At 38.5% G+C, this 21,605-nt stretch overlaps 2 protein-coding genes across 3 annotated transcripts; one reads left to right on the top strand and one right to left on the bottom strand.

The window, feature by feature from the left end:
- Positions 1 to 325: 325 nt before the first annotated feature.
- On the bottom strand, positions 326 to 8,394 carry LOC110060397 (ornithine transcarbamylase, mitochondrial-like). The gene is made up of 11 exons (XM_020767166.2): positions 8,207 to 8,394; positions 7,400 to 7,523; positions 6,680 to 6,761; positions 5,270 to 5,357; positions 4,944 to 5,039; positions 4,266 to 4,323; positions 3,965 to 4,087; positions 3,434 to 3,487; positions 2,504 to 2,653; positions 1,742 to 1,879; positions 326 to 1,120 (listed from the first exon to the last, which is right to left on the bottom strand). Exons 1-11 carry the CDS (start codon positions 8,347 to 8,349, stop codon positions 1,061 to 1,063), a joined length of 1,116 nt encoding a protein of 371 aa, XP_020622825.2. The 5' UTR covers positions 8,350 to 8,394; the 3' UTR covers positions 326 to 1,060.
- Positions 8,395 to 8,438: 44 nt separating this feature from the next.
- On the top strand, positions 8,439 to 20,068 carry LOC110060396 (uncharacterized). 2 transcript variants are annotated; one of them, XM_020767164.2, is made up of 14 exons: positions 8,439 to 8,515; positions 8,645 to 8,761; positions 8,932 to 9,024; positions 10,562 to 10,624; positions 10,777 to 10,841; positions 11,089 to 11,179; positions 11,751 to 11,897; positions 12,477 to 13,150; positions 14,082 to 14,253; positions 15,044 to 15,108; positions 16,075 to 16,237; positions 17,042 to 17,662; positions 18,211 to 18,323; positions 19,350 to 20,068. In XM_020767164.2, the coding sequence occupies exons 1-14, from the start codon at positions 8,488 to 8,490 to the stop codon at positions 19,578 to 19,580; spliced, it is 2,643 nt and encodes an 880-aa protein (XP_020622823.2). In that variant the 5' UTR covers positions 8,439 to 8,487; the 3' UTR covers positions 19,581 to 20,068. The 2 variants fall into 2 exon arrangements, with proteins under 2 accessions (XP_020622823.2, XP_020622822.2); XM_020767163.2 differs by having other exon boundaries at positions 8,440 to 8,515; positions 15,041 to 15,108.
- The last annotated feature ends 1,537 nt before the right edge of the window (positions 20,069 to 21,605 follow it).

Here is a 21,605-nt window from a genome sequence, read left to right as displayed (position 1 = left end):
TTCCCTGATTATTTCCTGACCTGTGGCAACCCTGATAGTTAGGACAGAAGACATGTTGTCTGATTGGCTAGTTGCAAATTTCCAAATTGTATTCATTTCACAAGCTATGTTTGCCAATAATCAGGAAATAACAAATCCCACCTGGTGGAAGGAAATTTAGAAATTCCCAGTTGGTGGGAGGTTTCAAATGCCTATTAAAGTATGTAACTGAAGTTAAATTTCCATCAGGCTGAGGGTTATTATAAATAAAAATCCTTCCCTTGCAGGGTGGGGCGGGGGGGGGGGGAAATTCCCTGGAATGACACAATCTAAGACAGAACAGTGGTCCAGTAAAATGTTGTCCTTTACTGAATGCACGTTATAACATATACAAATATATATATTACTAAAATCAGTCTCTACTTAATGTTTTTGGTGTTCAGTGCTCAGTCTTATTGACAGAGGCAGTTGTTTTACTACGATTATCAGTTGATTAAGGTGCCACAGTGCTTTGTTGACGAAGTGTTGGACTTAAAATTACGGTGTTGCCACGGGCAACTTTCCTTGTTTCCAGTGGTAACAACACTGTCGCCGCAATTTTATGTGCCTTGCTGGCAATGACATCAAATGCCGACAAGTTGCCACTGGAAACGGAGTCAGTTGCCTGTTAAAACAACTCAAGTTGAACATTAAAACCTGGTCACCAACCTTTAGTCGCGCTTTACTCAACTGATAATCATAGTAAACAGTCATAATTTTACTGCTTAGGTAAACAGTCAAGGGTATCGGGAAATTTTGATATCAGTCTCAACTGGGCATTATTTTGATGTCCAATGATGACAAAAAATTATGTAACAATTAATTCCTACTGAAGTCTTGATAATTTAAAACAATCAGTTAACTGAACAATTCAGGCTACCATAACCCACGTGATCCATGCAGACATCAAAATGATAATAAACACCAACCTATAATTACAATACCCTGTGTACATTTGTCAGCTCTCCTCAAGTAAACGAGTAGCTGTACACAGCATACTGTCCTATAATTCTAAAATTTCCCTAAAGTAAAGATAGTTTGACTAAAACTGTGGTATTGGAGAAATAGGATAATAGTCATCCATCAGACAGACCATCACTGCCTATAGCAAGAGAGAGAAAGAGAGAGAGAACTGTAGCACTAATATTTATTCATTGTAAATTATATTTTTATAATACCAGTAAATATAAATGAGTGCAGCCTATACCTACCAGTGTGCGTAGTCACTGGGGGCTTTCGAGTTGAGATGTTGAACATTTGGGTTTCCTTTTCAATGTTTTTACAAATAGAAGATTTTGTACCCCCCTGAAAAGGATCAGGCATCATTTTATTCATATCACCTCCCTGCCACCCCTGCCTCCCCATAACAGCCACCTCTCTACAGCGGCTACTTTTCCTGGTCTTCACGTGGCTGTTGCTGAAAGGTTTGACTGTATCGATTCTGTTGTAGAGAGTGACTACTAGCCTACTGTGCCTTTGTTAAGCTGCATTTTCAAATTCCTCCAATGTAGTGTGGGCAGGGCCTGAATTTATCTCAGTCTGTAGCCAAGACAAGCAGACTGGAACATGTCACCATTTTGTCTACATGTACGCAAAACTATGCAAAGACCGTCCCTTGTTTTATCATATCATAGTCATCTTTCTTAAAGCTACAAGTAAAGCTGCAGGATGAAAGGATAATTATATACACAGCAGGCCTTACAGGATGAACAACAGAACTCACCATCATTGTCCACTTTCTGTTCTCTGCCTCCTGCCAAACCAAGGATTTGTCAGAAAGGAATACATCATCAGTCACCTCTTCAGGTTTTCTAGGCAGGCAGTGTAGAAAAACAGCTTCTTCCTTGGCCAGGGACATCATCTACCAAACAGATTAACTACCATTAGATTACTGGTAAATTATATTATATCATATTACTGTAAATAGGTGGTCACAGCTAAGTCTCTACAAACACATTCTTGTGTACATAAAACTCTTTCCAAACCATTATTTTCTTTCTCTGGACTTCAAAACCAAGCCCATTTCCCAAAATGTTGCCAAGATCTGACCACAAGTCCACAGTGCATGCGGACAGATGACAGATTCCCAAATGAATATTTTTTTTTCCATTTTTTTCACATTTTTTTTCAATTTTTTTTCTTTTTTTTTTTTAAATTTCCCAGTGTCACAGGTCTGCAATGCATCCAGGGAAAAATATTAATTTTCCAATTCAGAGGTGGGGAACGGTACCTAAGAAACTCTGGATTTTAGATGCTTCTGGTCCAATATAGAAATCCTGTGTGATGAGTCCAAAAGTCTTGTGTTTGTGTGGTTCTTTCTTTCTTGGAGTCTACAATCATAAGTCAGTCTTGAATGTTCAAACAAGGGTCTTGCATGTCTCAGCGAGTCCCATATTTTACCGCCCATCATCCCTAAATTTGAATAAGGTAATTAACACCTTCCTGAATGAGATCTGTGAGCCTGTCACTTAATTGAATTACACACCTTAGTATCAACCTGGTAACCCGCAAAAGATTTGAGTCTACCAGCTTTCTCTGCTTCTTGTCCCATGCTGACCCATGTATCAGTCACAATCACATCTGCATTAGAGCATGCTTCTCTTGGGTCATTTGTCAGGTTCAGGGATGTACCATTCTACAAAACAAATAATCATTGAAAATTTACAATGTCAAAAAAATTATACATATCTGGCTTGTTAAATAAGCTACATGTAGTAACAAAGGTATAAAGGCTGCGTTAGTGGGAAAGTGAAAGAACTACATGTAGCTATTTATCAACATAAAGTTGATAGGGATAAAGGTAATAAAAGGAAAATTAACCAAGCTTGTGAAGCTGACATTTCAAGAGTTAGCCCTTCATATTTCACTTCATTTTCCTCTGACAAAGGGCCATTATGCTCAAAACATCATCTTGCTTCACAAACTTGATACAGTAGCAAATTTTGAGTTTGTAAATCAATTGTAACAAATGTCATAAGAACATACTATGGGCCAATTAAAAATGAACTCTAAAACATTTTGAAGAATGCACAATGTTTATAAGAAGAAAAATCAATGCAACCTTACAGTAGGGTGTTTAGTTTCCTGCCACAAGTCTGCATCCAAGCCATTGAGTGGCTCATGACATGCCAGTGCTTATCTCCAGTTTCAGTAGCATGAAGTGACAAGGAGTATTTCTATTCCCCCTGGATGGGATGCCAGTCCATCACAGGGTTATCCCCCATTACTACACTTTGGAGGAGAGAGGCAATGTGAGAGTAAAGTGTCTTGCCCAAAAAAAAAAAACACAGTCCATGACCAGCTGGGCTCAAACCCAGACTGCTCCATTTGTAGGCAAGCACACTGATCATTAGGCCACTGCACCTCCACCATGATCTTGCGTAGTAGCAAGTAGATAATTTAATATGTAACCAACCTCTTGAGCAAATTCTTGGGAAACCTTTGTTATTTCACTGTCTGGTTCATAGCCCTAATGGAGAAGAACAAAAAAGACTAACTCAAGCAAATGTGGCCTTACATTGATCCACATCATCACTTTGTAATATCAATGTTTTTTTCTATAATCATTTGGTAGTGCGTAGTGCACATCACATCATAATGTTCAAAATAAATTTGTCATGATCAAAATACTGACTTCACACTGACTTCTTTCCCACAAGCAACTACTCGCTGCTGTAAATAAAATTTAATTTATGTACTTTTGGAATCAAATTCATGTAAGTCAGGAGTTTCAATAAGGCCAGGCACTGAGCAAATTGATCAGCTGTGTGGATGATTCTTATCTTCCTGGTTTGACCATCTAGTGGAAAGCTCTTCTTACAAAAAAGTTCAGTGCAAAAAGTTATCTCTGCTTGTGAAAACTAGTTGCCTTCCTGCTGAGATAATTTTTCATTAACTTTTCTATTTAGTCCTGTATTCCATTAATGAAGAAAAATTAGTAGCTGACCTTTGGAGTTGCAATATTCAAGTGCATCCCAAACTTGGGAGCTGCCATCATCAGTGAATGAATGATATTGTTGCCATCTCCAACCCAGCTAATAGTGTGGCCATAGAGACTACCAAAGTGCTCCTACACATATAAAAATTGATTACAATTGACCCTTTCAAAACCTCTGAGGCAAACAGTTCTAAATTCCGTCTATGTAAGTTGTAACATAAACCAGGTATCTGTACAAGACCAGCCAGTTCTTCTAAGCTTCATCAACTAGTATCTAATAAAGGGTTCTGAAATTTATTAATTACATCACCTGTAGAGTCAGCAGGTCTGCAAGTATCTGCACAGGGTGGTACATTTCTGATAAGCCACTGTGCAACAGAAATTGACATCAATCAAAAACAAATGAAAGTTAAACATCTGCTAGTATAGGAACAAGAACAATTCACTCTTTACCCACAGAATGCATGTTTGCATTGTTCTCTACTGGTCTCTTAGTATTAATAAAAATCAAAAACTGACCAGCTCTTGATGCACTGAGACAACTTAAATTTGCTTTTACAAAACTCAACCAGGATGCATGATTACCTGCAGTCCCAAAGTCCTCGCATAAATCATTGATTCAAGCGTTAGGAACAGGACACTAAACTTGTGTAGAATGCGATGAAAATTAAGCTAAGTACAAATTTAGAAAAGAAAGACCTTCTCAACAGATTACAACTATGATACAGTGTAGACAAAGCCAGAAGGAAGCTTTATTAACACCAGTCTCCTCAGTTTTACCTTCTGAGAGAATCTCAACAAGAAAAATCAATACCGTAAGATTAACAGGACTGTGACATGTCTTGAAATGGGACATGGCACAACCGGCAGTAATCATTGACGAGAAAGGTTGTCTTCATATCTTTAATCAAAACTCTTCCAACTGTAGCTCTAAGAAATGTATGGGATACTATAAGGAGAATTTGGTTTTATATCAGCCTACATGTACCTAATAACTGGTATAGTGGCTGCTTCTGCCATCACTTCCAGATCTTCCTGTCTGTTGACCCGAGCCACGATAAAATCACAAAATCCTGAGAGGACTCTATACGTAAGAGATAATTAATAACAGTCAGAGGAAATCTTCAAGTAAAAGTAGCAGGAATAACACTGGCCTTGAATGCTCAGTGCATGGATTCTGTATCAAACTCGGATCATGTGTACTAAAGGCATCTGCAGTCAAGTGTCGATCAATACCCTCAATCAAAAGACTGTGAGAGAAATAATGGGACAACAGAAATTAGATCACAGAAAGTAAAAGGATGTACATTATACCTGGCTGTGTCTCTAGTTGATTCATTGACTCCGAGATGAAAGTCTTGTTCTGTGAGGAAAACACAGTGTCCACCAAGCAGAGCAAGTCCTGAATATTAATGAATGAGCACATAATACTCGTGAACAGTTGAAAAGTGTTCTGTTCTGAACATTTATCATCATCATCAGAATCAGAATCAAAATCAACATCATCATCATCTTCTTTTTCATCGCTCTCTCACATATATTAAAAAGGGTAATTGTGAATAAGAACCCTGAAACTGACTGTTGGTCAAATGTTGGCCGACAGGTTACCAACAAGCTACCAACAGGCTACCGACAGGTTACCAACAGTTTTCTTAAGACAGAAAGTTTGCTGTAGAACAGACAAGAATAGATTAATAAACCCGACCAACAAAATGGTTTGAAAAACCTGTAAACAAATAACAATACATCTCATCACTAACTTACCAATCAATGGTTGGCACAGAAAATATTGATTGTGAAACATTTTCAAAAAACTTAATTTTATACCAAATTTGTAACTGTGTGCATAGTTAATAGAGGGGAATGATTATGAAACCCATCAAAGTTCTTCATCGTACGTTTCTGTTCGCTTTTTTGGCCTTGACCGTGCACAAAACACAATAATTGTTTACTCTGTACTGAGGAACTAACCAATAGAAACGTGTTAGTTACATAATTTACACATAGTGTATGGCCGCAAAACAAAAGATTGTGCACAGTCGTGGACCTTCCAACATAAATCTTGGCATCTTTGTTTGCTCCTTTGATGTTTGCCGAGCTTCATAACCAGTCCCCTCTATTAGCTATGCTGTGTGTAACTAGCAGACAAGACGACAGACTGCCAAATGCTTTTTGCGAGAGCTGTTCTTCACAATTACCCTAAAAAGAGTCATGTTTCCCAGTAATATCACAATTTATTACATGGCTGTGTCTCACAAGGACTGGGAACCACCGAATTCACGAATTTGATTGGCTGAAATCGATAATGACCGCAGTCTAGATTTTCCCATTTAGACTGGCATCTAGACCGGTTTCATTTTGCGTTGAAAAAGTAACAAACTCAAATACAAAAATGTTCACCGTTTTCTTTTATTTTCTTCTCTACCATTTATGGAAGTGCCAAAAAGCCTGATGACAAAAAAAAAAGTAAAGAGGACGAGCAAATTTTGGCAGGCTTAAGTTAAGTTCATCTCCGTTTGCAAGCAAAATGTCAGCAAACTAGTTACATTAAACGAATTAAAGTTTTCTTCTTTGCCATATAATGAACATCTTATTAAGTCAGTCTGTATGGGAGAATCTTGACCTCGGTCTGTACTCAAGACCTTGGTCAAGATTCTCCCATACAGACCTCCTACTCGGTTAATAAGAGCTAAGTAACTACAAAGCAGGCAGCTGGATATTTACCGGTTTCTGTTGACACTCTCGTTCTTGTACTACGCTTCTGGAAAATAAGAGCAGCTGACTTTCCTTCTAAAAGTTGAATTGTCTGAAAATATAATTAAACCATTTCTCCTAAAATAAGTTCTGACAGTTATTTGAAATGGTGAATATCACATTTATGTCAATGTGCAAACAGCACTGATTTAACAATGGAAGGTAAACTATTCCCTAAGAAATGAGAATGAGGAGGGTTCTGGACAGGACTCTTTTTTTACAATTCTATGATAGACTATGTGTCACCTTCTACACAGAAGTTATTATGACGAACCCAAAGGATATCAATGTAACAGGTTTGACTATGACACACATAGACCACACATTGTGTGGTCTATGCGTGCTCTATGAGAGGAAGCCATCTCAGCCATGGCTGGTTTTCATGCAGGTCCTCTATCCTGGTCAAATTGGAATTTGGAGTGTTGGTTTTTGTGGAGGGAGGAAAAGCAGAAAACCCCAAGAAAAATCCTCGGGGCAAGGCAAGAACAGACAACAAACTAAACCCACATATGGCACCAGGCTAGACTCTAACCCAGGCCACATTGCTGGGAGACAAGCACTCTCACTACTGCGCCATCCCCACTCCCCTGTATTATGATCCAGCTTTAGTTTTGATTATATTTTCTTCCCCCAGCTCCTTAACTCAAGAAATCTACCTTAAATTAAAGAATACAATTTTTCTTTGCCCACCTCTTTTGATTTTTTAATTCTTTCCTTCAAATCAGTAGCAGTCCATAACAGGTATCTAATCTCATCACCAGTATAGTCTTTCAGATTAAGCAGATCTCTCCCCACAACGGATGGAAATCCACGGCTATGGACCGGAGGAACAACAAGTTTTAAACAAAGTCTCAATAAGAGTGAGCAGAACAGTTTGTTATGGAAGGTGTAATGGACATTTTCAAGAACATTACTGATTAACTCACTCTTGATACATTTTAATTTATTTCTGGAGTTTCCGAGACACCCATGTTTCACTCAGCATTCAAACCTCCTTCAGCTGATAACAAACACCTTACCCATTACAAAAACCCCATCTATTGGCCGTTTATTACTTGTACAGTTCCCAAAATAGGCCTAGGATAGCTATTAAGAGACCATAATTTAAAAGGGAGTCAAAAATTAGTGAGAATTTTGAGCAGTATGGTCAATTTACAGCTAAATTTTTTTAATGAAAACCTTCCACCATGAAGTTATTTTAACCAAACGTTTAAGGTTGAAAGGCTGTAGGGCAACCAAAGGTTCACTTTCAATTTTCCTCAAGAACTTTTAAAATACAACCTTTTTGTCAAATTTATATTGCCAAGAGACAAAGGAAATAAATATGTCAGAATAACAGATCATTACTACAGGTGTTGTGTAACACCCTTATCTTAAGATGTTAACTCACCGATTTAATATTGATGAGAATTTTATAACTGAGGTAAAGAGGTGTTCTAACAGGTTGTAAGAACAAATGATCATAAGGATTCTATTGATTTCTATATTAATCATTACCTTTCACTGCAGTGTCGCTTTTTCATAAAAGAAAGAGCTCCTACTGCTTTACAGTGACCAAGGAAAGGTTCTGTTCCTTTCACAACTTTTGAAAGTGAAGAATTAAGTCGGTAGCACCCTCGAAATACACGAACGAAAGCCATACTTACTGCTCCACTACCACCCGCAGAAATGTCACGAAAAGTCACGAAGATTCCCCGACGTTTGACGAAGAGTGTTTTGGCGGGAGTAACGCAAGAAACGCACTGATTGGTCAGCAGGTTTCTTTCGTAGAAACCAAGATGGCGTCGGACGACGAGGATGTGCCAGGTTTGTTTATTTCACTTTTTTGTGTTTCTTTCAAAATTGTCCTCAAGTTGTGAAGGTAAGACTGGTCATGATGTAAGCGAGTCTCGAAATGTGTACAGTGTTGTGCGATTCCCTCACGCTTTGTTGCAGATTCTGGAGCCGTGTTTACGTTTGGCAAAAGCCGTTTCTTGGACAACAAATTTTGGATTCGCGATGATGCAGTGATCCATCTCGCTTGCGGAGACGAGCATTCCGCTGTCGTTACAGGTAGCCTTATCATTAATAACTTTTGCATTCTTGCTGGAGTTGGCTGTTCGAAGAAAGTGAATTTCTACGCTAAGCTTAATAGCTTGCAATCAGAACACTAACGTTCTTCACATAACTCACTAGTAACATGTAACCATGAAGCTTACTGTACGCTTTATGATTTTTCACAGAAAACGGGAAGTTGTACACATTTGGAAGTAACGATTGGGGACAGCTCGGTCATGGAAGCACTGTGCAGTTTCCGAGCCCAAAGCTTGTCAAACGTAAGTATACAGTCAATTCATCACGACCGAAAATCAGTACAGTAAACTTAATTACCTTGATCTGATATGATTAAAAATTCGCGTTAAAAATTTGACTGATCAGCGCAGAGGAAGGAGAAACTACATTCGCACTTCTATGAAAAAATTGGAAATGAAGTTTGCGGTATAAACCATTTTTTTTTTAATTTAAATTTTCAGATTCAGTTGTTCTTGCTCAAAAGTAAGCGAACTTAGCTTAATTGAGTTTTAAAATAATTGTTATTTAATTATTGAACAGTTTGCTTGATTTCCGCTGTTTCATCCCATGACCAACTAATAAGGGTTTCCCAGCAACTTGTAACAAAACATACAAGTTTATACATTCCAATTTTTGGTGTCATGTTCCTTTCTTTTTGTTTTAGTGCTGTATCTTAGTTCTTAACTGGTATTTAACTTTAAAAGAGTTCAAAGCTGTGGGTTTCCTCTCCATTACAAAGAATCTAACACCTGTCAAATTAATATCAAATTAAATGTTTTCCTGTTTCAACTTCTGTTTTATTTGAAACATGTATAGAACTGAACTTAATTTGCATGGGGTATAAATATAATTGCTTCTGACAGCTTTTTTTTTGTTTTAATTTTTATAGTTCCAAGGGGTGCCTTAGTAAAACTATCTTTCTCCTTTTGTAAGAGGAAAGGAGCATAATCAAAGATGTTCTCAAACATTGCCATATAGCACAGTAACATTTATAGTAAAATTTACCTTTCCAGCATTAGCACATGATAAATACCTGTCCACATCATTCTGTAAATTATAGCGATGCAGATAAAAATATTCAAAGGTTGTGTTGCATGTTACAACGTAAGTAAATTCTTTTGCCGCCTGTCCTAATGAGAAGGGTGAATTCCAAAATCTAATATATACCGTGAGCAAAAATTTCATTTTCTAGAAATGCTCACATGTTGTCAATGACCACATGGGGTTATGGTTTTTCTTGGACTAGAGTCCATACTACAGAAATTTCTACTAGGAGATGGTGATGACTTTCAGTACTCTTATTGCTCTGCACAATGCTTATAAAAGGTATAGTCAGCATCAGGGCAGTGGCCCAGATAGCCGGAACTTATCTCTGAAGTGACTACGAGGAGAATTTCTACTCCTTACCAGGATTGAATGCAGGTCAATCGCAAGGTTAACCCCGGCATTAAATTTGCCAGTACTCATTTACACACCTTGGTGGGGAGAAGCACTGTGAGAGTAAAGTGTCTTGTCCAGGAATACAATGCAGAGACCTTGGCTGGGTCTCGAACCCGGACCACTCGATCCAGATTCCAGCGTGCTAGCCATTTGGCCACCATACCTCCACAACATTGCCTATAAGGAAAATAAAAAAGAATAATTATTTGTTAAAATATTGAACCTGACCTGCAGTCTCCCCTGGGCTTATTACAAGTCCCAATGTCTAATTGTATGGACCACTGAAGCCAAGAGAACCTATATCCCATTATGGAGTCAAAAAGAAAAGTGTCATGTTTTTGTTTTGGTGTTTTACTCCAGGCTTAAAACCAGAAAAGGTGAACATGGTTGCTGCTGGAAGGAATCACACAATTGTGTCAACTGGTCAGTGAGGTTTTCAGTTGTTTTTATGACACAATGCTGAATGTGAAATCCTCTTGTTTGTTTTCAACTGGGACATGCTGCTTAATTTGTCAGGATCTTTTGTGTTTTACTGGACAGTTGTACACTTCACGTATCATTTCTGTCCCATTCAGAATCTGGAAAATTATACAGTTTTGGTTGTGGAAGTGATGGACAACTGGGACATGGCAACTGTGAGGTATGCAATAATTCTTCTCTTTTTTTTCATTTAACTTGTCAGTCCTCTCACTGAGTGGCATTTATCACAGCGTGGTTTGGTAAGGAAAGGTACATTAATTGGCAGACTGCAATTTGATCAGCTAAATGAAATCTACCGTTTAAATAGTATTTTTGAAAGGTCAAACTTAGCTTAATACTAACTTGTAAATTGCAAAATTCTTTGAAACAAACCTCGTCTGAATTTGTTGTTGTTTTCTGACTTATAGAATTCTCAAGTACCTAAAGCAATTGAGTCGTTAAATGATCAGCAGTACAAGATGCTTGCTTGTGGATCAGACTTCACTGCAGCCGTTACTGGTAAATGGATTATTTTATTCCAGCAGTGAATATAATGTACAAATTCCAATATGTGCATGATAGCTTAGGAACGAAATGCAAGTCATCCTATGGAAAATTTGTAAGTTAAAATCAATAACATCATCTACCCTTAAATTGGACCCTAGAGGCATTAAGCAGTTTTGACAAACTCACATGCAGAGTTTGAGACTGTCTAATCAGCGTGTGTGGGTTGGGTCCTGGGTTGGTGGTTGTGGGTCGTGGGTTGGTTGTCATGGGAGAATTTTAATTGAACTAAAACAACTAAAAAGTGACATGACGTGGAAAGTCCAAATATTATAAAGAAAAAATCTATTTAACTGACAACTAAGGAGTACAAATAACCACTTATACTTCAACTTTTACTGTACACTGAGTTGTGGAGTCTTGGGGGGTTTTAATGAAATTTAATTACTCGTGGTCGTAAAATTTCAAATTGGCATTGCGCTGTGGGCTTGTTTGATTTTAAAATTAATTACTTAAGTTCTCCGTAATTGGTTTGGTCCAGTTACTGTGCAATACTTATTTAATTGAGGTGTTTTCCTGCCTGTAGCTGATGGCAGGCTGTATACATGGGGTTCCAGCAGTGAAGGGCAGACAGGTCAAGGTGATGAGGACTATAATGTACCTACACAAGTGCAGATAAGAGGAAAGGTAGTGGCTGTGGGGTGTGGCTATTACCACATGGCTGTAGTTACAGGTCAGTCCTAACCAGGTTAGCATATAACTTGTGCAGGGAGTACATTTAATATTAGTATAAATCTATTAGCGTTCTACCAGGAATGCTGTTCTCTGATTGGTTACCTTGCTCACTATCTATTCTGTTGTAAATATTGAGTAGCCTTGTAGTGAGTGGTTGTTAAGAAATTGGTGGCCGCTTCTTTGCATTTTCGAAGTGTCTGTGAAGAGGATTTGGGTAAAGATTTGAATGACTAGTAGATTTATACTAAAACAATTAGATTATTGGCTCTCAATTTCTATACCTGATAGTTGACTCGCAGTCGGGCTGCGCCCTGACTTCAACTAGCATGCAACAGAAATCTCGAGCTCGTAAATCTAGTTGCTGAATAGATAGTGCACTCAAGGTTTCTATCAGATTGTGTATTTACCTAATGGTTGGTCTGTTGGCTATGGTATTTCAGCTTTATAGCTCCCTGCATGTATTATGTGCCTTCATGTGAATGATTTTTTACAATAATATTTATACAAGGTTTACTAACTAAAGGTGTTCAACTACAGTTCATTTTGGTTGGAATATATGTATCTCTTACAACTGCAGATGATGGTTCTTTGTACACATGTGGAGAAAATGAAAGTGGCAAGCTAGGATTGGATGACTCTCAACTCAGTGAGACATCACAACTTCAGAAACTTTTTAGTATAAATGAACAATTTATCACTGTTGCATGTGGTGGAAATCATACTGTGGCAGTCACCAGGAATGGAAAATTATATACATTCGGACAGGGAGATCATGGGCAACTTGGGCATGGCTCTTCATGGTTAGAGTGCCAAACTCCAAAACAGGTGTCTTCTCTAGGAAACATTCGTGTTCAATATGTAGCCTGTGGTGAATCTCACACGGCAGTAATAACAAAACATGGAAATCTCTACACTTGTGGAGATGGTCGACATGGAAAACTTGGAATGGGAGAAGAGTCATTCTCCAATCTTTTTAAGCTTGAAAAAGTGACTAGATTTGATAACTTCATGGTACAAAAGGTTGCCTGCGGAGGATGTCATACACTTGTTATTGCTGTTAAAACAACTGAAAACAGTGACGGTACAGACAGTGAAGCTGAGGCCGAGAAGGACATTCTTGCAGCTTCAGTTTCATCAACTAAAAGTCTCCAGGACGTCGTGGATGGACCGTCAGGTTACAGTGGTGGTCTTTCTTCCACTTTTCCTGTGGGAGGTGCAGCAAGGAATAAGCGTCGGCAAAGAAACATAGAGGTAACAAAAGTTCATATAGTGACAAGGAAGGTAACAGGAATGATACTTAGTCTAGTCTTTTAACTGTTTGCATGTGATATGAGTATCTAAAAGTGCATGAATGGTCTTGAAAAAACTAGAATTCAGCTTGGGGGATTCACTGATTTGGTTTCAGTGCAGATATGCAGTTCAGTTTATGGTCCTCATCAAATTGAAGCGTGTCAAAGAAGAACAGAACATGATTCAATGCTGCTTATTATTATAACAATGTTAAAAGGAGAATTCTGATTGGTTCCCTGAGCAGTCTGAAGTTTGCAGTACGAATTGCTAAGATGGACTGCTCAGATACACAGGGTGACTTGAAAATCAATCATTGTGTACGCATTTAACAAGAAAGGATAATTGGGATGCGTCAATTATCAGCAGAGCTTTAAAAGAGTTACTTTTCATCATGAACACTTCGTTGAGTTAGCTTTTTCTATTTTTTGTGGGATTATGGACCATGCTACAGGTGAGGTCTATTAACTTGCAAAAAAAGAACTTGTCTAACCAATATTTCCCCAATATGGACCTCATGCCAGTTCAATAACAAACATTTACTAACTACTCATTAACCAAGAGTGAGGTCTTTACAGGAAAATCTCAAACCAAGACCTTGCCATATTGACCTTTGCTATCACTTGGTCAATATGACAATGCCAAGGTTTGAGATTCTCCCAAATATTCAAGGTTATTAAGTAGTTTATTATATGCCTTGGCTTTTTGCCTGGTTTTTGCAGGCCTGTAATTGACCTGTGGGCATTACCGGAGAATAATGCCCTAGTATTAGCCAATCAGAACTTGCGTTATATCAGCTACAAACACAAGTCATGGAATAAATATGAGTTAAAACATGTCAACTGGGTAACTTTAATATGAAGGTCTACTTACTGACCCATTTAATGTTATTTAGAGCTTGGGTAACTCAGTAGGAGGAGGTTCACTGCCACCTATCAGCAAGTCCAGTCTACCTCCCTTGTCTCGGACACTCCCGGTGCTGAAGAAAGAGGTGTCTAAAGAAGAAAAGATGCCTGTCAACCCCCTTGACATGTCGACATTACCTAAAATATCACGAGAGGAGCAAGGTAAGTATACAGTTCATGGATCCCTGTTCTGTTGCACATGGTTTTATGATATGGCACAACAGTCACCTTGGGGACAGAGGAAAGTAGCTTATCTAGAGAAGTGGCCTTCATGGGGAGAAGGGGTTGAATTTGACCCCCGAATTGTGGATTGAATAGTTATTTGAAATTTGCATTTGTGCACACATGCTTATTAGATCATTGACAAATTTTTAGGTTTGAAAGTTACATAACAGTCAGGGTCTTTTCTTTACGTTTCTTGAGAATTTAATTAACCAATAATTTTCCTAAATCTTCCTTGAAACATTAGAGGGACTAGAAAGTGTTGCCATCATGTGGACAACCTCTACCCATTTTCACTGTGTGACTGATGCTCTACAAGAGGCTCAGCTGATCAGATTAGAATTCTACTAATAGATCATTTTACAGTTGTCTGCTCAGTGACCTGGCCTTTGAATGGTAGCGAGGCTGGAGGTCACCTTGTTTTGACACAGACCTCACTGCTTTTGTTGTGTAAATCAAGTTGTTCTAATGCTCACTTGTTTGCATTTAAATGAGAAAAGCAGAGAGGTTTGCATCAAACCAAGGTCACCTCCAGCCTCGCCTGCATTCATGGGCCAGGTAACTTCAAGCATACAACTATAAAATGGCCTATTGGGGAGAGTGCACATGTTTGTTACACAGTCAGTTCAAATACAAATGGATGAAAGACGTTTGTTTAAATAGATAGCTCCCTTATTAGGAATTCTATACCTGGACTTACCAAGCTCTTCTGTTTATTGATCAATAGCAGAAAAGGACCAAAGAAAAAATGATTCGGACAAAGAAAATAAGCTATCTGCAAGCAGAAAAACAAAGGTGCGTAGTTTTTCACTCTTGTATGACGTAAAATAAATAGTTGTTTTCTCCCAAACAAGCATGGTGACCCCTGCATAAATTGAAATGATATACGATTGACTACAGTGTATCTCAATTTGAAGAAAAATTCAAAAATTCTTCTTTGAGATATTTTTATTTGAATGATGTAAAGAACACATGTTATAGGAAATTCTGGGTATGTGTACATGCAGCATATCCTTTTGTGTCATAACCCTCATTCCTTTACCATAAAAGTAGTTTATAATGTAAGAACAAAGACTTTTGTTGAATGGCTCCAATTACTTTGATGTAAGACATTTCTTTTTCCAGAAATTTTAGTTAGCCTCTCAGATTACGTGGGGTCCCAAGGAAAGTCAAATAGTTACTATATAACAGCCATCCATACCGCGCAAAAAAGAGCATAGTGACACCCATCTTCTATTGACTACATTTTGTAATATACCTAAGATAAGGGAGTTTAAGCAAATCACGATGGCAACGGCAACGAGGACGTCACCAAACAAAAGGCTTATCGAGCAGAACAATAGCTGTGCACGTGCGTTATAAATCTTTGTGCATTTCTTTGTACATTTGTTTCTGTAAAACAACAAATAAAGTGGCCAAGTTTTGCGTAATCCAAGGAACGCGAAGGACGAGGGCTAAGCTTTTTGTATTCCAGTTGAAATTAAACGCTGTTGTTACATATTTAGCCTGAGCACGGTTCTGGAGCCATTGGCGTGCTGAACAGAACCAGACAATTGCGAATTTCGCTTGTAGAATATAGATTCATTTTTGACTAGGCGTCGTCCTCGGCGTCGCCGCCATCGTTGCTTAAGCTCCCTATAATTACTAAGTGAACAACATTTAAGAAATTTTTTCACACTGCTTCTTTTTTGATGGAATCACCTTAAAATCACCATTAATTTTGTTAATTGAGTGCAAAATTCTGTTTTCTCTGACCCACAGGTCACTAATAAACCGGCTAAAAAACCAAAAGATGCTGAAAGTTCTTCTGGCATATCAGAAAGTGAAGATGACGAAGATGAAAACGAGGAGGAAGACAAGAAAAAAGCAAGCCAAACAACAAGTTTAAAGGAGAAAGAGAAAAAAGTAGATACTAAAAAAACAGGTGGGCTATGGACACTCAAATTCATTTTAACAGGTTGTAGTGGATATCCTTTAGGCAACATTTTAATTTTTTTTTTAAATTGGTAAAGACAGGCAAACCCCGCTATTTCAAACTCTCAAGAGAAACATTATAATTCGAGATAGCAGGGGTTGTTGTTGATCGTTAGTAAATGACTGAAAAGACATTTTTTGCGGAATGTTATCTTAGTCATCTTAGTCCACACTACGCCGGAGGAATTTGAAAACGCAGGTTTCACTTTGAAAACGCATCAAATGTTTTCCGTCCACACTACGCCGGAGGAATTTGAAAACGCAGCAAAAACCGGACATTTTGGATTCTTTGTTGAGGAAAACTTGGGCAGGGAAACCACATGTCATCGTTTTCGAAAAGCTCCGTTTTCAAAATGTTTTCTGTCCATACTAAAATAAAAAGCCGGCGTTTTCAAATTCCTCCGGTTTGAAGAGTGTTTTCGAAAAGCTCCGTTTTCGTGACGGATTAGTGCGGACGGTAGGCCTAACCGTAAAAATAAAGCTGCGTTTTCAAATTTATCCGGCGTATTGTGGACGGAGCCTTTAACTTACTATTTACTAATTATTAGGTCTCGAAAAGAACTGGATTCTGCTGCCTCTCTTTAGTTATTTATTTTGCTCATCCTTGATATATAAAACACTAAAAACTGTCTTAATATGGATTTTTTCAACTTGAATTGCAATCCTGCAGTGTAATGCGAGAATAAAAACCTAAATGGTTTTCGTTTTAAAGCGAACGTTTCTTGTAATTTCTTTGGTTTCTTATTAACTGTAGGTGAAGAATCAGAGGAATCCATGACTGAAGATGAAAGTGACAGTGTAGAGGAAGAGCCCTCTGACAAAAAGAAAACAGCAGCGGCAGCAGCAACGAAGCAAGTAGAAACAGTCTCAACTGTTACATCAAAGGAGGGCAAGAAAGATAAAGAAGAAGATGAAGACGAAGAATCCGGCGAAGACGACGAAGACGACGAAGAAAGTGATGAGGAAGACGAAGATGAAGAGAGTCCAGAGGAGGGGAAAAAATCCGAGAAGAGTGAGACACTTAAAGTTGTTGGAAAGAAAATTGAAGTTACAAAAGTGAAGAAAACGACGAACGACGACGAAGAAGAAGAGGAGGAGGAGGAGGAGGAGGAGGATTCTGAGGAAGAGGAAAGTGAAGAAGAGGACGAGGACGAGGAAGAAGAAGACAAGGCAAACAAACAGAAGGAGCAGCAAAAAAAATCTGACAAGAAATCTGAAGTTAAAGACAAGGATAAAAAAGCTGTTTCCAAGAAAAAGCAGGAAGCTGAAGAGGATAGCGAAGAAGAGGAAGAGGAAGATGATGATGACGAGGACGAGGAAAATGAGGAAGAGGACAGGAAAAAAGAAGAGGAACAAACAAAGGATGCTACGAAAGGTAGAAATAACATCATCTGTTCATGCATTACAGACTTTTGTTCAGCAGGATCACTGACTCGTCTCTTGTCGACTTTTGTGTGTAATTTTCTTGGACAAGAATGGGCCGGAGTATACCGACAGATAGATAGGCAGACAGACAGACAGACAGACAGACAGACAGACAGACAGAAAACCTTTATTTAAGCACAATAAAAATTAAAGCTCAGTAGCTTGTGGGGTCGTGCACAATAAATAAAATTAAATTACTGTATTTCCTCGGGTGGAAGACGGGTCCTGATTTAACTGACGCCGGGACTTAAGGGTAGAGGTGTAAATAAGCCCCTCAAGACTTTATTCGGAGTATGATGGCAAGATATATGGCTGTAAAAAAAATAAAGAATTAAAACCTTTGTTAAGTAAACACCGGGCTCGAAAAAACCGCGGGACTCTAATAAACGCCAGGTCAATCAGGCAAAGTTTGAATTAAATGCTGGGGCGGGGAAAATACGGTAAGAATGAATGAATGTTAGACATCTTCTAAACTTACTCTACCTTTCTTATTTCCAGATAAAAAGTCCAAGGAAAAAACGGAAGATAAGAAGAAAGAAGATGAAGACAATTCGGACAAGAAAACATCTGATGATAAAAAAGAGAAAAAGAACAAGGACAAGAAAGGAAAAGTGAGTTGGGTTTTCGTATCTCGCTTAAAATATACAATTTCATCCCTAGCGGAACATTTTTTAGTCTTTCACTCGGTAGCCAACTGCCGTTTAGGATCAATATGCGTAGGCACATTAAACGAGTTTCCAATCATTGCTTGGTTAGTGACTGGGTTACTAAATAACCACCTTGCTGGACAGTTCTTAGGGCTTGTTTAAAAAGAGGGAGGGTTACTCTAGCAAGTGGGTTAACCCTAGCTTGAGGGCAAAAGATAGCCCGGGTTTACTAGCAAACTTTCACAGGTAGGGTAACCCTACAACCCGGGACAACGTAATGCGCGGTTACACTCAAAGGGTCTGGAAACAAAAGAAAGTTAACCCGCCAGCCAGGGTAACCCTAGCACGCAGATAGGGTAACCCGCCTACCCGGGTAACCCTAGCTGCCTTGTAAACACGACGGAGAAAAAAAGAGGAAATGTTTGAGTGCTAGGGTAACCCGCTTGCTAGGGTAACTATCTCTCCTTGTAAACAGGCCCTTAGACATGGAATGTTTACATGAACTTCAGCCTTGCCTAGCCGTGAAAATTGACTGAAATAAAGTTTGTGAGTTTGCAACTTAGAATTGACTGAGGGTGGGTTGTAATAGCCCTTGTTGTCTTTGTCGTTCTATCATAGCCAGGCTGGTGAAGGAGTGAGTGTATCACTTTCGTTCTAAACTTTTGCAGCGTTAAAAGATGTCCTTTTTTATGCTTCACCGTCTTCTTCACCTTCGTCAGAATTTTGTGAGAAAAGAAGTGTAAAAATGTCCGTTTTGTCTATGTTGTGGTTCAATATTACCCTTGGTACAATTTGGTATATCTGCCTTTGTTTCGTATACATTATAATATGTTGCCATACACCAGAACAGAGAGAAAAAAAAACGCCACTTGAACCACAATTTCTACAATAGAAAAATAAAAAAGACGTTTGAATATAGTCCAGCATACTGTGAACAGCAGAAGAAAATAGAGAGGACTGTTAATCACATTGTATTTATTGTATGTGCAGGAGAAAGACAACGTAGACGAGGAAGATGATGAAGACGACGAACATGCCGAAGAAAATAAAGATGACGAAGAAGAAGACGAAGAAGAAGGAAAAAGTAAAGACAAAGGAGACAAGGAAGAAAAGAATGGCAAAGGTAAAACAGACAAAAAAGACAAGAAGGACGATAAGGCAGACAAACCCGAGGCAGGGAAAACCAAAGAAAAAAAGTCTGGCATTTGTGCCATTTTGTAGATGAAAGAGACTTTTTTAAGCTTCGAAATTCCAAAAGACAGGTTACTATTGGTGGTCATCTAAATTTGACTGTTTACAATCGTAAACGAGAATTTAGATTTTCTGAGACAAACTTAAATTATGCCCGCATCAAATTTGTACAGTAGCTTGTTTTCACTTGAATGAAAGAAAATCAGCACTCTTAGCAGACCGTATAACATAGGCTGGTTGGTTAAGAAGATTTTATTGAGCAAGTCAAGACGTCTTGTTCTTTGGCTCCTCGTTAAAAAACGTTTTTGCGGCTACGAAATGTTAGATTTTGCAAGGATTTTAAAACCTGCATGTTTACCGCTCAGAAAATTCCAAAGATAATATTATTTGCGACTTTTTTCATTGGACAGTGGAAATGCTAACAAGAGATGTCAGATTACGATTTTTTTTTTACAGATTTTAAGTAGCTTCTTCAATATTTGAAAGTAAGACTTTGTTAAATAAATGACTATTTTTAATTTCTCTTATTCTTCTATGAACTTACTTGTTTTCGTATTCGTCTTAGAGAGTTTTATCAATTGATCGGAGTCAAACCAAAAGCATCGGTAACCAGCGCCCCCCGGGACTAAACTAATACGGCACTGCCGAGCTAATTGAGATCACTTTAATTTGATAACCGAATGTTGTAAATAGACCTGAAATAGGGGTTGGAAACTTAAATATAATAAACAAACTTGTGTCCTTCCCAGTTTTTGGCATTCCGATAATGGAAAATTTCGTGTGCGAACCATAACGACAATCATTGGAAATGTTATGTTTCACAAAACCACAGGAAAGCTCTCGAACTTTCACTGGCTTAGCCATCATGGTGTATGAGCCATTTTATCCCCCATATGGCTCGTACGGTCCCGTGCGTTATTTCCTGATAAGAAAAAGGTCCCGTACGCGTCGAAGTGATTGGGTCGGGAACACGCGTACGACGCTGCTAGAAACGCGGACGGCCCCGCAAAATCCTTGCAAGTTAAAATCAACGCAATGACAGATTTTTTTTCTGCCAAATTTTGTTTTCTTCAAATTGAATGAAAGTGAGCATTCTGACAGTGAATTTTACTATCCTGGTGAACTGTCCAATGCAGAACTACTTCAGTTGCCAACCTACTCCGAAAGTACAGAGGGAGAGTTAACACTCCTCACAAATGAACAACAAAACTGGTCATATGCTTACCGAATGAGTGGGGTCGGGCCGGACGGGTAAATATTTGGCCCTCAGTTAGGACGCACGGACCTCGGTGCGCTCGGTCTCTACGTATTGACCTCCCACTCGGTCAATAATTGTAAGTACGTAGTATTTGACACACCCCGAAAAAAACTTTTCGTGCAAACAGATCAATTATAATTTCGAAATTATTTAATCTAACGGGCAAAACTTCAAATTCTTGGTTGTTTTGTCCAGTTAGGTTTTCTTTAATCTCTTTGTGTCATTTGCCGAAAAAATCGGTATAGGTGGTCAACACGTTATGCCGTTCAAAACAAGTCATTACTTAACATTTCCCCGTGTAATGAATAGCAGCGTAACATGAACAGTAGTGAAGGAAATCGAGGAGTTATGGGGCAAAGGCAAGTAAAAACTGTTTCATTTCAACTGGAGAGACCCAAAGTATTTCAATGGAGACGTATAAAGTCCTTTTTTAGCAGAAAAAAGAGATTACCACCCTCCAAATGTGAAGGAGTCAGGACGGAAGGCGAGCAGAAAACACCGCGTTCGACTGTCGAAAGAAACATCAGCAAACAGCCGCCCAAGTTTCACTCAAGTAGACGATTTGCGATTTGTTCTGTAATGGAAGAGGAAGGCCATTGTTATCGCACATCACTTGCCGAGTCGAGAAGGAGCCTAATGATTGTACAGTCCTTGATCGATTCTGGACTGTTGTAATGAAGAACTGAACTGGAGTGTTTTTTTAGTAGTTTCAACAAATTTTTTGAATTTTGGTCCAGGGGCATCATAGTTTCAAACCCAGTAACAAAATAACTCGAACACTCCGAACACGCCGACTG

Source organism: Orbicella faveolata, unplaced genomic scaffold (assembly GCF_042242905.1).
Source record: "Orbicella faveolata isolate gen_17 unplaced genomic scaffold, um_ofav_v1 contig_12, whole genome shotgun sequence".
Classification (NCBI taxonomy): Eukaryota; Metazoa; Cnidaria; class Anthozoa; order Scleractinia; family Merulinidae; genus Orbicella; species Orbicella faveolata.
This window is presented reverse-complemented; position numbering and strand designations above follow the sequence as displayed.

Coding starts and splice junctions, on each gene's coding strand:
- LOC110060396 (XM_020767163.2), top strand. CDS start 8,488: ATGGCGTCGGACGACGAGGATGTGCCAG. Junction 15,109..16,074: donor CTGCAAGCAGAAAAACAAAG/GTGCGTAGTTTT, acceptor TCTGACCCACAG/GTCACTAATAAACCGGCTAA. Junction 18,324..19,349: donor ACAAGGACAAGAAAGGAAAA/GTGAGTTGGGTT, acceptor TTGTATGTGCAG/GAGAAAGACAACGTAGACGA.
- LOC110060397 (XM_020767166.2), bottom strand. CDS start 8,349: ATGGCTTTCGTTCGTGTATTTCGAGGGTGCTACCGACTTAATTCTTCA. Junction 7,524..8,206: donor AAGCGACACTGCAGTGAAAG/GTAATGATTAAT, acceptor TCCGGTCCATAG/CCGTGGATTTCCATCCGTTG. Junction 2,654..3,433: donor CCCAAGAATTTGCTCAAGAG/GTTGGTTACATA, acceptor TTTGTTTTGTAG/AATGGTACATCCCTGAACCT.